The sequence below is a fragment of the Ctenopharyngodon idella genome, chromosome 24, assembly GCF_019924925.1.
Source record: "Ctenopharyngodon idella isolate HZGC_01 chromosome 24, HZGC01, whole genome shotgun sequence".
NCBI lineage: Eukaryota > Metazoa > Chordata > Actinopteri > Cypriniformes > Xenocyprididae > Ctenopharyngodon > Ctenopharyngodon idella.
Genome location: NC_067243.1, coordinates 20,663,858 through 20,679,407, shown reverse-complemented (window position 1 = coordinate 20,679,407; position 15,550 = coordinate 20,663,858). Strand labels below are relative to the sequence as shown.

The 15,550-nt window shown below is 39.6% G+C and overlaps 1 protein-coding gene across 6 annotated transcripts in view; it reads left to right on the top strand.

Moving 5' to 3' along the window:
* The first annotated feature begins 6,209 nt into the window (after positions 1–6,209).
* tjp1b (tight junction protein 1b) overlaps positions 6,210–15,550 on the top strand; it is a 124,123-nt gene continuing 114,782 nt past the window's right edge. For 5 of the 6 annotated variants that reach the window (XM_051885088.1, XM_051885087.1, XM_051885084.1 and 2 more), the window contains exon 1: positions 6,211–6,736. In XM_051885088.1, coding sequence (XP_051741048.1) covers positions 6,639–6,736 — 98 coding nt within the window. In that variant the 5' untranslated portion in view covers positions 6,211–6,638. Of the gene's footprint in view, positions 6,737–15,550 lie in introns of all 6 variants that reach the window. The other variant, XM_051885082.1, reaches the window with a different exon arrangement.

The following is a 15,550-nucleotide window of genomic DNA, read 5'->3' as shown; positions in this document are numbered from 1 at the left end:
TGGTCGAAAGTGGACAAGCTCAAAACATTTTAGACCCCGTTTACACTTGTATTTAGCGTCGACCACTTGTGATCCAATCGACCAAAACGCTTCTTAATACCAGGTTGTAAACAGTCTTAGGCCCAGTTTCCACCTGGTATTAAAGGGTTTGTTCACCCAAAAATGAAATTTCTCATGTCGTCCCAAACCTGTAAGACCTTCGTTCATCTTCGGAACACAAATTAAGAAATTTTTGATGAAATCCGACAACAGCTGACAAGAGTCTACATCCGAACGGCGACTCATTTTTCATATATTTAAATATATTAGTAAAAGTGGTAGGTTTAGGGTTAGGGGATAATTATACAGATTGTACAGTATAAAAATCATTATATCTATGGAATGTCCCTATAAAACATGGAAACCCAACATGTGTGTGTGAGACTCATGGGATTATTGCGAGATGCAGGTGAGTGTGAAATGATGGTGCTGCAGTAAAAAGTGTGCCATGCTCAAGATGCATTAGGCCGCCAGACTGTAGAAACAGTTTTGCATATCCTTTTAGCCATCAGTAGCACCAATGCAGAAATTTTTTACATTATATCATTCTGTTCTGCGATATAATAGTAGATCTGTTGCACTAACACAAACACCCCACATTGTGATCCGATACGTTTGCTAACTTCCTTTGCACTCTGCTGATATACACCAATCAGGCATAACATTATGACCACCTTCCTAATATTGTGTTGATCTCCCTTTTGCTGCCAAAACAGCCCTGACCCATCGAGGCATGGACTCCGCTAGACCCCTGAAGGTGTGCTGTTGTATCTGGCACCAAGATGTTAGCAGCAGATCCTTTAAGTCCAGTAAGTTGCGAGGTGGGACCTCCATGGATCGGACTTGTTTGTTCAGCACATCCCACAGATGCTCGATTGATTGAGATCTGGGGAATCTGGAGACCAAGTCAACACCTCAAACTCGTTGTTGTGCTCCTCAAATCATTCCTGAACCATTTTTGCTTTGTGGCAGGGTGCATTATCCTGCTGAAAGAGGCCACAGCCACCAGGGAATACCGTTTCCATGAAAGGGTGTACATGGTCTGCAACAATGCTTAGGTAGGTGGTACATGTTAAAGTAACATCCACATTGATGGCAGGACCCAAGGTTTCCCAGCAGAACATTGCCCAAAGTATCACACTGCCTCCGCCGGCTTGCCTTCTTCCCATAGTGCATCCAGGTGCCACGTGTTCCCCAGGTAAGGTATCCACGTGATGTAAATGAAAATGTGATTCATCAGACCAGGCCACCTTCTTCCATTGCTCCGTGGTCCAGTTCTGATGCTCACATGCCCACTGTTGGCACTTTTGGCGGTGGACAGGGGTCAGCATGGGCACCCTGACTGATCTGCGGCTATGCAGCCCCATACGCAACAAACTGTGATACACTGTGTATTCTGACACCTTTCTATCAAAACCAGCATTAACTTCTTGAGCAATTTGAGCTACAGTAGCTCGTCTGTTGGATCGGACCACACGGGCCAGCCTTCACTCCCCACGTGTATCAATGAGCCTTGGCTGCCCATGACCCTGTCGCCGGTTCACCACTGTTCCTTCCTTCGACCACTTTTCATAGATACTGACCACTGTAGATCGGGAACACCCCACAAGAGCTGCAGCTTTGGAGATGCTCTGACCCAGTTGTCTAGCCATCACAATTTGGCCCTTGTCAAACTCGCTTAAATCCTTACGCTTGCTCATTTTTCCTGCTTCTAACACATCAACTTTGAGGACAAAATGTTCACTTGCTGCTTAAAATATCCCACCCACTAACAGGTGCCGTAATGAAGAAATAATCAGTGTTATTCACTTCACCTGTCAGTGGTCATAATGTTATGCCTGATCGGTGTATACACCATATATCATTTTATATACACTATATTGCCAAAAGTATTGGGACACCCCTCCAAATCATTGAATTCAGCTGTTCCAATCACATCCATGGCCACAGGTGTAAAATCAAGCATCTAGACATGCAGACTGCTTCTACAAACATTTGTGAAAGAATGGGTCGCTCTCAGGAGCTCAGTGAATTTGAGCGTGGTACTGTGATAGGTTGCCACCTGTGCAATAAGTCCATTTGTGAAATTTCCTCACTACTAAATATTCCACGGTCAACTGTTAGTGGTATCATAACAAAGTGGAAGCAATTGGGAACAACAGCAACTCAGCCGCGAAGTGGTAGGCCACGTAAAATCACAGAGCGGGGTCAGCGCATGCTGAGGCACACAGTGCGCAGAAGTTGCCAACTTTCTGCAGAGTCAAAAACTACAGACCTCCAAACTCCGTGTGGCCTTCAGATTAGTTCAAGAACAGTGCGTAGCTTCATGGAGTGGGTTTCCATGGCCGAGCAGCTGCATCCAAGCCTTACATCACCAAGTGCAATGCAAAGCGTTGGATGCAGTGGTGTAAAGCTCACCGCCACTGGACTCTAGAACAGTGGACACGTGTTCTCTGGAGTGACGAATCACGCTTCTCTGTCTGGGAATCTGATGGACGAGTCTGGGTTTGGTGGTTGCCAGGAGAACAGTACTTACCTGACTGCTTTGTACCAAGTGTAAAGTTTGGTGGAGGGGGGATTATGGTGTGGGGTTGTTTTTCAGGGGTTGGGCTTGGCCCCTTAGTTCCAGTGAAAGGAACACTTACTGCTTCAGCATACCAAGACATTTTGGACAATTTCATGCTCCCAATGTTGTGGGAACAGTTTGGGGATGGCCCCTTCCAACTCCATATTAAACCCTACGGATTAAGAATGGGATGTCATTTAAGTTCATGTGCACGTAAAGGCAGGCATCCCAAAACTTTTGGCAATATAGTGTATTTTCTGGAGCTCTGCAACCTGAGTCAAGCACAGCTTTAAAGGTTTCAAGTATGAATTCCAGTCCAAATAATTTGTGATGAAAGAATTTTTCTCATGCAAACAAGCCGTCAACATCTCTTTTATGAATTTCAGTCACTAAAGAGCACAGAGCTGTAAAAAACGTAGTTTGCCATCTATTTATTCTTCTATTCGGATGTCATTGTTTGAATGCAAGCCCATTTTCTGCATGTCACAGACAAAAAAAAAAAAAGTAATTACCCTTTGATAATTGGAGATGAAACACTGGTGCACGATTCAGTGGGTTGACAGCGCTAGTGACGTCACGACCATAATTACAACCTGCACAAGATTCAGCACCAACTCTTTGTGTTCTATCTAGCCCATTATTCTGCACATATCTAGCACAATCATCATTGCACATTACATCAAAAAAATTTGCTTAAAGAACTGGGTGATCTAACTCATGTGTGGAACGCTGTCTTGATACTGACAGTAAGAATCATTGCAGCCATGTCCAAGAATAGATCCTGAGTAACTGAAAATGGGAATCACTGCAAATTAGCTCTGCACCACCAGCCCAGTCTGAGGCTGTCTGAAAAGTAAATTATTCCCCAAACAACACGAGTTGGCTAAATTGAATGTCCCACATTGAAATCAAATGAAGCAGGCTGCAGTTTTGAGCTACAGTATGAATGGATGTTGCATGGGTGTTTATTAAAGTGTCACGGCTGTTCTCCAGTTATGCATTTATAGATTCCTTTGCATTTGCCTAATTAATAAGGGAAATCTTTATCTGACAAATGCTTTCATTAACTCCATTTAGACATTTTATTTTCATGAATGAGGCGCTGCAGCTATTGGCCCTGCCTGGCACGTTGTTAGCCCTGGCTCACACTGGCCAACAGTGTAAGACATGGTCTCGGCTTTATTAAACCCTACTCTCTTTGACCACTATGAGAGAGCATTTCATTTCTGTCATAGTGGGATAGTCCATTTAAGCACCATTACACAGTTTTGTGAAGGTCATTGTGCACATATTATGTTATATACATTTATATAGGGCACATATGAAAATAATTTTTTGTAATACATCTAAATAATAGATGTGTAAAAACTATTTGAAAGGTGGTGGACGCAAATAATGCTTGCTTAAAAGTTGCTTAATGCTTAATACATTTTTACTCAACCTCGTTTACTTCCATTTTAAAGTGAAATATTCCTCTAGACAATTTCATATAGCCATGAAGAAATGTGTTATTAGTGTTATAAGGGTTAGTTCACCCAAAAATGAAATTTCCTCATGTCGTTCCACACCCATAAGACCTTCGTTCATCTTTGGAACACAAATTAAGATATTTTGTATGAAATCCGAGAGGTTTCTGACCCCTCCATAGACAGCAATGTCGTAGAACCTGGAAGCACTGCACAATGTTAACAGCGTAGGAGACTGACAAGGAAAAGAAGAAATTGTTGAATAAAGTCGTTATTTTTGTTTTGGTTTCGCATACAAAAAGTATTCTCGGTGCTTCATAACATTAAGGATGAACCACTGTAGTCGCATGGACTATTTTAACCATGTCTTTAGTACCTTTCTGGGCCTTGAAAGTTGCAGTGACATTGCTGCCTATGGGTGGTTCAGGAACCTCTCGGATTTCATCGAAAATATCTTAATTTGTGTTCCGAAGATGAACGAAGGTCTTACGGGTGTAGAACGACATGAGTCCTTAATGACAGATATTTCATTTTTGGGTGAACTAACCCTTTAACTGTATCTTATTTAACATGTAATAGGTATAATACACCCATATTCGGGGAAAAAAATCATTTGTCCTCAAGCCATTTCAAACCCATATTGACTTTCTGTCTGGTGTGGGACACAAGCAAACAAATGTCTTTGTTGTACAGTATGTAATGAAAATGAATGACGACTGAAGGTGTCAAGCCTCAAAAGGACAAACAGTGGTCTGTACAATATGTTTGTGAACTATATATAAGTCTTCTAAAGCCATATGATAGCTTTGTGCGAAGAACAGGCAAAAATTTTAATAATTAATTATTGAGATCAGTCCAAATCATTCATTGGTTTGTTTCCCCAAAGCATCATTAGCCAACTATGGTTGCAAGTTCTGTCATTATCCCATAACCTTCCATATATATATATATATATTATATTATATTGATATATTATATTATATTGATATATTATATTTATAAATCCCATTATATTGATAAACCAACATGGTTTGAACAATGGATGTGCAAAAAAGTTACTACAGTTTCAGGAAACTATTTCTCCAATGATGGTAGTTAAGCAGCATATTATGTTGTTGTACAAAACAAAATCAGCCCAGATCAGTATTGTGAAGTAGAGAAAATGATTCATTAAAATGATTCATTCACAAGTAAAAATATTGCATGAACAAAGGAGAGAATGGATAACGAAAATTTTTGGTGAATAACAACTTAAAGTTTACACATATGGACTACTTTTATGGCGATTTTTGCATTGCTTTTGAAGCTTTAAAGTACAAGTCCCCATTCATTGTTATTGTATGGAAAAGAGTGACTAGCACATTATTCAAAACTTCTCCTTCGCAGAAAAACTAAAGTCTTACGTTTATTTGTAAAACAACATGAGGGTAAATGGCTATGTTTCCTTCCAAAGTTGCTAATTTAACTATATGCGCAACATTGGGATATCGCATAAAACATTTGCGAATAAAGCACTGTATATGACACACAAAAAAACACAGTCATGTTATCTGTCATGTCATGTTATAGTTCTGGGAGGTACTTAACAACTTCTTTTTCAAAAATGATGTTTAAAATGTTCGGACCTCGTCGTCCATCCAAACATACCTCTCGCTTTCTGCCATTTTTGTGATCACATGATCTGTTGAGGCACAGTCATATTACTTTTTTGTTGCACATCGAGTGATTTACAACAAGTTTGGTTCAACGTAGCATGTTGAGGCCATGACATATTAACTCGTGATATGTAGTGGCCATAAGATCATATTGTTGAGGGAACAACATCCTTTTCTCGTGGCCGTGCGTAAACAAAACTGCGTAGCAACCTGGGATTATCAAAAAATGGATAGTATAAGAACCATAAGAGACCCTTTCCGGTCACCGTACATAAGTTTCCTCTATTCATTTTTGGATTTTACACACTTCTTGGCATTTACATCTAGTGTTTTTTATGCGGTATTCAAAAATTTGCATAGAAATAGGTGAATGGAAACGGCTAATGATGACAGGATTTTAATTTTTGGGTGAGCTGTCCCTTTAAATCACCCCCTCCAGTCCAAACTCCACACACATACACACACACCACACACACACACCTACACAGACTCCCCTAGCTACCTCACGCACGGACGCGTGGACGCTGCAGCGCGCGAGAGAGAGAGACAGGAGAGAGAGAGAGCGCGCGTTCTAAGCAAAGTGGCAGCACGCGCGAGTGGCGGGAAAAGAATGCCCATCTCGTGACTAATAACGAATGGATTGGCGCGCTTTCCGTTCTTAGAGGTAATACGAGCAGACTGTCATTGTAGTGATGGGTGGCAGCGGCGTGCTCCCTCGCGGGGAGTGTTTTCCCTGTCAGTGCTGCTACTGCTGCTGCTGGAAATGGCGCTGTGATGTCCAACAAGGAAGACGCAGTTGAAGCCGATGCCAGGGAGTAGGAGGAGAAGGAGGAGAGAATAAATTGTTATTATTAGTAGTACCTGCGCTTCTGGTGCGGATTTTTGTGTTTCAAAAAAGCGGTGAACAGTACCATGGTGAATTACCAGAAATACATTACTGTAATGCAGCTGGCTCTAGGGGTGACTGCCATCAACAGAGAGCGTAGCCTGCCTCCCAGAAAACATATGTGGTGAGTATATATACATATGGATGTGTGAGGGGCTATTCGGCACTGCAGCTTGCTGGGAAGAAAGACTGTCGTGACCATTTACTTTATAACCATGTACATTTTTACATTTTAATATTTAAATCTTGTTGACCGACTGCAGGCTGCGTGAGCAAAGTTTGTGTTCATAAAGCTATCCTGTTATCCTTTTCACTCGTGTGTCATTTCATTCATGATTCACTCTACTACAAACCCAAGCATGTCACATAATTCATATGCGTATGTCTACTATGTGCACTTTAAAATTAAATAAAAAGTTAAGGCATGGACGTGTGTTTCTTTGCATTGATTTGTGTGTGTTTTCTGTCATTGTCACTGTGTGTGTTTTTTTTTATTTTTTTTTATTTGGTAAGTTTCTCATTCATTTCCATTCATAGTGCCTCCTCCAGCACTTCTTCTCAGTGTGCTTCTATAATGACTACAGGATTACACTTCGAGTTGAATAGACGACACAGCCGTTAATTAACTTGTATTGGTGGCTATCTCCATTTTCATGTGAGATAAGCATGAATGTCACCTCTACACTCACGTCAGGTCAGTAGGTTTTCGGCTTTCACAAGGTCAACATAGAAACAACCAACGTACGCCGATGCTTGTTTTCTCTCCATAGGTTTTCAATAAGATTCAGACCTTGATTATTGATTGGAGATTTTCATTAACCTCAAACCTCTTTCAGTGTGCATCTTTGGACCACAGTGATTTTATTTTTCTGTGTGTCAGAACTGGATGTATTCACATTTCATTCTCATAATTACCATATTCCACAACGTCATAACCTTTTGACATCATCTCATCCTCATACTCCTTTTTATTACTTTGCAGTCTTGAAATAAAAAGGAAATTGGAGCGTATTGTGGCGAGCCTCACAGTATATGTCATTTTTAGTTGAGGAATGTCGGTTTGTCGTTAGGACTGAGGGTTTTTCAGTGTGTTCTCTGGGCTCAGCAGGTCTGTAGGCCTCGCAATGTATAGCAGACTTACTCAGCTGCTACTACAATCTTGAAAATAAAGGCTCCTTATTGGCATTTATGGTTCCATGAAGGACTTTTGACATCCTGGGAACCTTTCCATTGCACAGATGGCTCTTTAGATTATTAAAATGTTCTTCACAGACGTTCACTCTAAAAAGGGGTTCTTTTAAGAACTGTTTACTGAAAAATGATTTGGGTAACCAAAATGGTTTTTCTAGGGCATAATTGCGAAACCTCCCTTTTGGAACCTTAATTTTTAAGCATGTATGGGGTTAATGAGGCGAAAAGATTCTCAAAGGCCACTGAAATTACACGCTGAAAAATCAAAGAAAATATAGTGAGAGAACCAAAATGTTTTGAAGGATTAGTTCACTTCAGAATTAAAATCTCCTGATAATTTACTCACCCCCATGTCATCCAAGATGTTCATGTCTTTCTTTCTTCAGTCGAAAAGAAATTAAGGTTTTTGAGGAAAACATTCCTGGATTTTTCTCCATATAGTGGACTTCAAATTGCAGTTTCAATAGAGCTTCAAAGGGCTCTACACGATCCCAGACGAGGAATAAGGGTCTTGTCTAGCGCAACCATTGGTCATTTTCAAAAATAAACAATTATATCCTTTTTAACCACAAATGCACGTCTTGCACTAGCTCTACAATCCGTCACGCATTACGTAATCACGGAAAGGTCACACGTGACGTAGGCAGAAGTACCGATTGAGTGTCTACAAAGCGAACGTGCAAAAACTAAAAGTCAAAACAGTCTTTACAAAAAAAAAGGTAAAACAACAATGTCGGACAATTTTGAAGTAGGAGAAAATGAGATTGAGTTTTTCGCCCTACCGTGGTACTTCCGCCTATGTCACGCGTGACCTTTCCAAAGTGATTACGCTATGTGTGGCGCATCGCAGAGCAGTGCAAGATGAGTATTTGTGGTCAAAAAGTATATCAATTTTAATTTTTTTTTAGAAAATGACCGATCATTTTGCTAAATAAGACCCTTATTCCTCGGCTGGGATCGTGTAGAGCCCTTTGAAGCTGCATTGAAACTGCAATTTGGACCTTCAACCCGTTGGTAACCGTTGAAGTCCACTATATGGAGAAAAATCCTGGAATATTTTCCTTAAAAACCTTAATTTCTTTTTGGCTGAAGAAAGAAAGACATAAACATCTTGGATGACGTGGGGGTGAGTAAATTATCAGGAAATTTTAATTCTGAAGTGAACTAATCCTTTAATGTTCATGTAAAGTAAAACACGTAATTGGCATAACAAACCTTAGGTCTTTGTTGTAATAGCATTGAAAAAAGATCTAAAAATGTCAAATGTTGTCCTTAAAGTGCTTTTATAAATTAAAGTTCTGTTTGCAGATGGTCGGCCTGTAATGATTCAACAGCCGTAGGCATTTTGTGCCCCTTGGGGTCAGTAAAGGTTGCTAATTTGAGTGTTGCATGCTGGGTAATTCATTTGTAACTAATTAGGAGCTAGTTGTGAGTACCCAGATTTTTCATCTCGTTTTCATTGTCATTAAACATACCCCTGGCTCTTGTAGCAGCCTGCTCACTCCTTTAGGTTTATTTTGTAAGATTTTCCCCTTAAATTGAGGTCAGCTTGTTTTACTTCATGTCAGCAGTATACCGCAATAGTTGACGCTTAAAGGAGAATCAAAGCCATTACAAGGAGCCACGTGTGCTACATCAGAGCGACAAATCAACCAAGCAAGTGAATGTAATTTACTATCGAGATTAGGTACTTAACACAACCAGCTCCATATAACTATAAAACTTGCCAAATCCACATAAATCCAGAATGATGATGAGGCACCTTAAACCCTGAGAGACGTCCTTGAGATGGTTGGATGTTGGTACTCAGCTTGTTTGAGTAATGGTTAATTATTCATGGATTTTGAAACTTGATATCACTCCTGTTTACAGAAACGTTCTCACCTCACAGCTGTAGTGGGATTTGTGTCACATGTAAACAAAAGTGGCATCACAGTAAATTAAACAAATTGAGATTAAATATTTAAGTCTAGAACATTTCCTGGTCACATTTAACCCCAATTTTTTTTTCCCCCCAAATATCATTACTCTAATGCATGTCTTTAATTATGATCATGAGAACTAGGAAAGAATCATAATGCAATGCAAGCATTTTAATGGTACTGAAGCTTCATTTCCGTTTTTGTGAGATAAGTGTGAATGTCTTCAAATCCTTGTTTTTTCTTTTGATTTCGGCGTAAAATGCGACCCAGACACAGACCCAGAACAGCTTGACAGTGATTAGTTGCTGGGAGAATTGTGGATATCCTTATTATAAAGGATTCTCATTACTGATAAACAGTAACTTTTACCTTATTGCTTAAATATTGTAATACAATATGCTTTTTTTGTTTTAAATTTAAATCTGACATTTAATGCATTTAAATATCATATAATTGTTTTATGGGGTTTGTTTTTTGCATTAGGTTAATGAGAATTTTTTTTTTTTTTTTTTTTTTTGCCTTAAGATGAGAGCTAAGGAGGGAAATTTACCTCAATTTAGGCCTACCTAAAAATAATGTCACAATGTAATACATCTGCCAGCTTTGGTTGCAACAAAGATGAAAAACGCCAGGAACTAATTGCAGCACTTTTATTAAACTTAAACTCAAAACAAAATACTAGAAATACTCAGACTAGAAACCCACGAACAGAACAACAGGAGGAAAGCACTGAGAGCTGAACAAAACAGGGCATAAATACCGAAGCAAACTAATCAACAAAATGAACAACAGGTGCACATCATAATCACATCAATGATAAAACATACAAACAAACCCAGGGGCCAATTGTATAAAAGTAATGTGATCAGATTTTGGCTATCGGATTGGCTCAAATCTTGAAAATGGGTAGTTCAAAAGGAAAAACAGGATACTGAAATCAGATTATATCACAAAATCCAATCTTGGTATTGATCTGGATAAAATCATCAGTTTGTGGTGTTGAAAACTTTTTAGTAAGATTGGGATATCTTTGATCCAAAAATTCTGGATTATATTGATCCCATCAGAAGGGTGGATTTCAAATAAAACTGGTCAAAAAATAAAAACATTTTTATCATGTAATATACATGCACACATTTTTTATTTTGCTCTTGATTAGTTTAACTATTAAAGTAATAAATTAAAAGTAGACATTAGGCTACATATTTAGCCTTTCGGTAGCCTACTATAAAGTAAAAAAGAGATTTTGGTGCCATAAAATATTCCCCAAACAGCTGTAAATATCAAAAATATATTTAATTCAAAAAACCCCTATCTCATTTTCTTTCTATCAACATGTCCCTTTAGGGGCTCCGTAGAGCACTAGTAATCCAGATTTGGTAATGTGAAAAAGTGTGTATCTGGATCAGGGTGATCCAATCTAATTTTGCTTTGAAAAACCAGCACAAAAGTAAAATGGATTACCTGATCCTAGACAGCAAAATATGGGATTTCCAAATCCAGATCATTCTGATCCAGATTAAACTTTTTGAACAACTGGCCCCAGGAAAAAGAACTAAAACCAACCCAAAACAGACATAAAACATGGGCTGTGTTTGAAATCGCCCCCTACTGTATACCCTCATTCACTATTCCCTACATTAGTCCACTAATATAGTCCACTTGAAGGAGTGAATGAAAACGAGTGAATTCAGACACTGAGTGCGCCAGAAGGGCTGCCACTTTCGCATAGTTTGTGTTTGCTGTTTAATAATCATTTGCAAATTAGTGAACTAGCAGCTCCAGTAGTAATGAAAAGATTTGTTTTGAACTCTGCCATGGAAACTAGCATGTATAAACCTTAATTAAACAATTTAATAATCAATTACAAATTAATTTATACCTGTATTATATTACGCTCTACCCACATTGGACCAGCGGTTTGGAAAATGGATGGATGAATGATTCAGCTGCGGGTACAATCTTCTGGCGAGAAGTGGGAATTCATTGGGTGCGACCCTCACAGTGCATTATGGGTATTCTCTAGCTGTTGAGTTATTGTGGTGCATTATGGGATTGAATGAGTGCACTCGATAACATCCACTATGGTTTTGAGTTCCCTCAAACAGTGCCCTATTTAACAGTATAGGGGGTGATTTCGGACACAGCCATGATCACCCGTAACAATATCAAAATGGTACTAAAAATAGGCTTCACGTACATTAAGAAAAATTGAATTCCTTTTGATTTTGGGGTGAAATGTTACCCAGATATGTTCTTAACAGTCATTAATTGAAAAATTGTGGATCTCACATTTTGCATACTTAGTATGAAAGAGCATTCACAATACTAGAGACTCTGACCAGAGATTGCTTAAGAATTTCTCGTCTTTGAGAGTTGCTACATTCGATTTGTTTCTAGGTGAGCCTCCCTGCCTGTGGTTAAAAATCTGTCCACTTTCACCCAGAAGACTTCAGGATCAATCCAGGAAAAGAGGTAATAGGAGAAACATAGTGGAGATGAGTTCTCATGAGGCAAGTGAAGATTGCTATAAAGGGCCCTTGTGGATGATAATGGACAGGCAACATGCTTCGGTTTTTGCTGTATATGATATCAAAAGATTGACTCAAATATGAAACATGGCTGCGTAAATATCTAGTAACTTGATCAGTTGACTCTGTGGGATGTGACTGTAATAAGCCACGTCTAATTTGTCTTTGATCAAAGAAAATGTCAGATGCCTCTACAGTCATAAAGACAGGGCTGTTCATTTCTGACCACCCTTAGTGTTCATTACCAGAGAATTAATGGAAATGACATTTCTAAACCCTCAGTATTGCCCGTAATGAGTGGGAAAAGAGAAGTTCAGAGAATGATGTCTGTTCCGAGTCCTGGAAACACAGCAGATGGTCTTCTTCCCCCGCAGTCGCACAAACTATTCCAGAGCTTAGCTTTAACCTGGCGTAATGAAATAGGCGGCAGTTGCCCACCCCGAGGCCTTTTTACACGTGCTTTTTAGCATTTACACACTCTTTTAAATGTGAGCAAAGTGCACATTTGACTGATGGGAAGCCACAGAGTTCAGAAGAAGCATCTCGAGCACGTTTCATGCTAATCTCTGGGTTTCCCCACACAATTTTCGCCCCTCCTTTCCAATAAAAATAAAAAAAAATACTGATTGAAACTCTTTGTAAGTACCTCTCCTCCATGAAGCCAAATAAATGTCTTCGCCTTCCACTTTCATCCCCATCCAGAGTGATTATTTCCTTCATTAACGGTTGACGGTTGTAAACCAAGAGCATGCTAATAGGAAACCCTCTCTAGTAGCCTCGGCAGGACCCACACGACTGCATTTGTTCCTGGCTCTCGCTGTGGTGCCCTTGGGCCATACTGTGCTGGATGAAAAGAAAATCATATTAACGTTTGTGATAAAGGCAGCAAAGATCATTTTGATGTCATTCGTAGTGGTCAGCATTGTCTATTTGTGTCTAAACTGTTCTACTGACTTGAGGCCCAATGCTAACATAGATATTGACTTGCTGATCAAGCAGTATCTTTGCTTCTATATCTAATTGTGCCTGATAGCTTTATGAGGCACACAGGAAGGGGTTGGGGGACAGCAAAAACTAGCCAAGTTGATTATAGACCTTTTTGTTGGCTTTTGTTTGTGGCTGTAAAAGCGCTAAGCATCTTATTTGGACATCAAAATTAGTGTATTAGTATATGGCTGCATATGAAAGCTTAGACAGCTGCTCTATCAGGCAATGACTAAAGTAAGTACCATTTTTATTTTTTAACTTAACTGTCACAGAATCAAATGCACAGGATTGTGGGATATCATAAGCAGCGAAGGATACATCTATGCTGCTTTCAAAAATCAATCAGATGAAGGGACTAAACAGGATGTGACACAAGCCTTGGATTCAGATGTGCCTAGTTGCCTTTCTACCTCCTTATGCTGCCAGCGGAGGCAGCATTTTTCAGCTTTCGGATGCAGCTTTTGGTGCTGGCATCATAAATGCGTATTGCTAATCACTTTCAATCGAAGTTGTCTTTTCAAAAATGCACTTTGGTCTGAAACTTTGAAAGTACATAAAAACAAGTACTTATAGTAATGCTTGTATTCTCAGTGTTGCCGCAAGTTAGCAAGAATAGTAGGAATTTTTAGTAGTAGTATATTTAGGATTTTTTTTTCTTCTACACCCAGTTTCTCTTTCAGATGAATTACTTTCATGGTGGATAAACAGTGTAAAGAAAATCTTGCTGCACGTTAGCTATAGCTACTTAATAGTCTCGCGTAACCAGACCTTCAGACTTGACAGCAGTAGGTCTGGACTCTATCGCAGCTTTCATTGGCCAAGGACCGCCCAAGAGGACATTTGACTGACATGTAACACAACCAATCACAGATGACTTTGAAAATCTTGTGTTACTCACCGTCATGCCGTTCCACACCCGTAAGACCTTCGTTCATCTTCGGAACACAAATTAAGATATTTTTGTTGAAATCCGATGGCTCAGTGAGGCCTGCATAGCCAGCAATGACATTTCCTCTTCATTAAGCTTCCGAGCGTTATGAATCTTTTGTGTCGAATCATGATTCGGATCGCGTCAAACCGCCAAACTGCTGAAATCACGTGACTTTGGCGCTCCGAACCGCTGATTCGACACAAAAGATTCATAACTCTCCGAAGCTTCATGAAGCAGTGTTTTGAAATCGGCCAAGTCGTTATTTTGTTTTTTTGGCGCACCAAAAATATTCTCGTCGCTTTATAATATTAATATTGAACCACTGTACTCACATGAACTGATTTAAATATGTTTTTAGTACATTAATGGATCTTGAGAGAGGAAATGTCATTGCTGGCTATGCAGGCCTCACTGAGCCATCGGATTTCAACAAAAATATCTTAATTTGTGTTCCGAAGATTAACGAAGGTCTTATGGGTCTGGAACAGCATGACGGTGAGTAATAAATGACAGAATTTTCATTTTTGGGTGAACTAACCATTTAAGTGTACCATATGCATCAGACGTTCAGCCAACGGTCTGGTGGGCATGGCATCTGAAGCTGAGACTACTTAATTAATAACACTTTTGGTTTAATGGTTTAAAGATAACTCTATCGCCCTCTTGAGTATTGGAGTCTGCTCAAGGTTTGGCTGGCTAAGCCCAAAGTATACTTCAGTTTTGACATGAATGTTTAGCTCAGTTTAACTCTAACCCTAATGAAGCAGCTAATCAATCAGATAATCAAGCTCTTCAGTATTACTAAAAACTTCCAGGCAGGTGTTTTGGAGCTAGTTGGAGCTACACTCTGCAGGACAGTGACCCTCCAGGAACTGAGTTTGACACCCCTGGCTTAAATGCCTGGTATAGAGCCCTTTCAGTTAGTAAACATTGTGATATTTTTTTGTAAGCAGAGCTTAGGTGGAGGCAGAACGATTCCCCAGACCACTTCGCTAATGCTAGCTAGCTAGTTTTGTCAGCTTGATTTTTAACAATGACTGGAGAAAACCTGATTTTATCTGAATACGTAAGGTCACTCATGTCCGGGTCCGCGATTGTTATTTGAAAAAGTTAACTTTAACAGACTGAACCAGACTGGCCGACCCGTACACACTTACTCAATGGATGAACGAGCATTTTTGATGATCGTTTCTGTCCAGTCCGCATGTTTTATTGCGTTTAACCACAGCTGTCGTCGTTTTTTTGTCTGGCAGTGGTAGCAGATAAGCAATAAAATTTCAAATTGGAGCCTGTACTCTATCGATTCTGGCACTCATCAACACAACAAGATGACATTTTAAGCTCTTTATGTAGCCGCGACTGTACTGGCTTGGCTT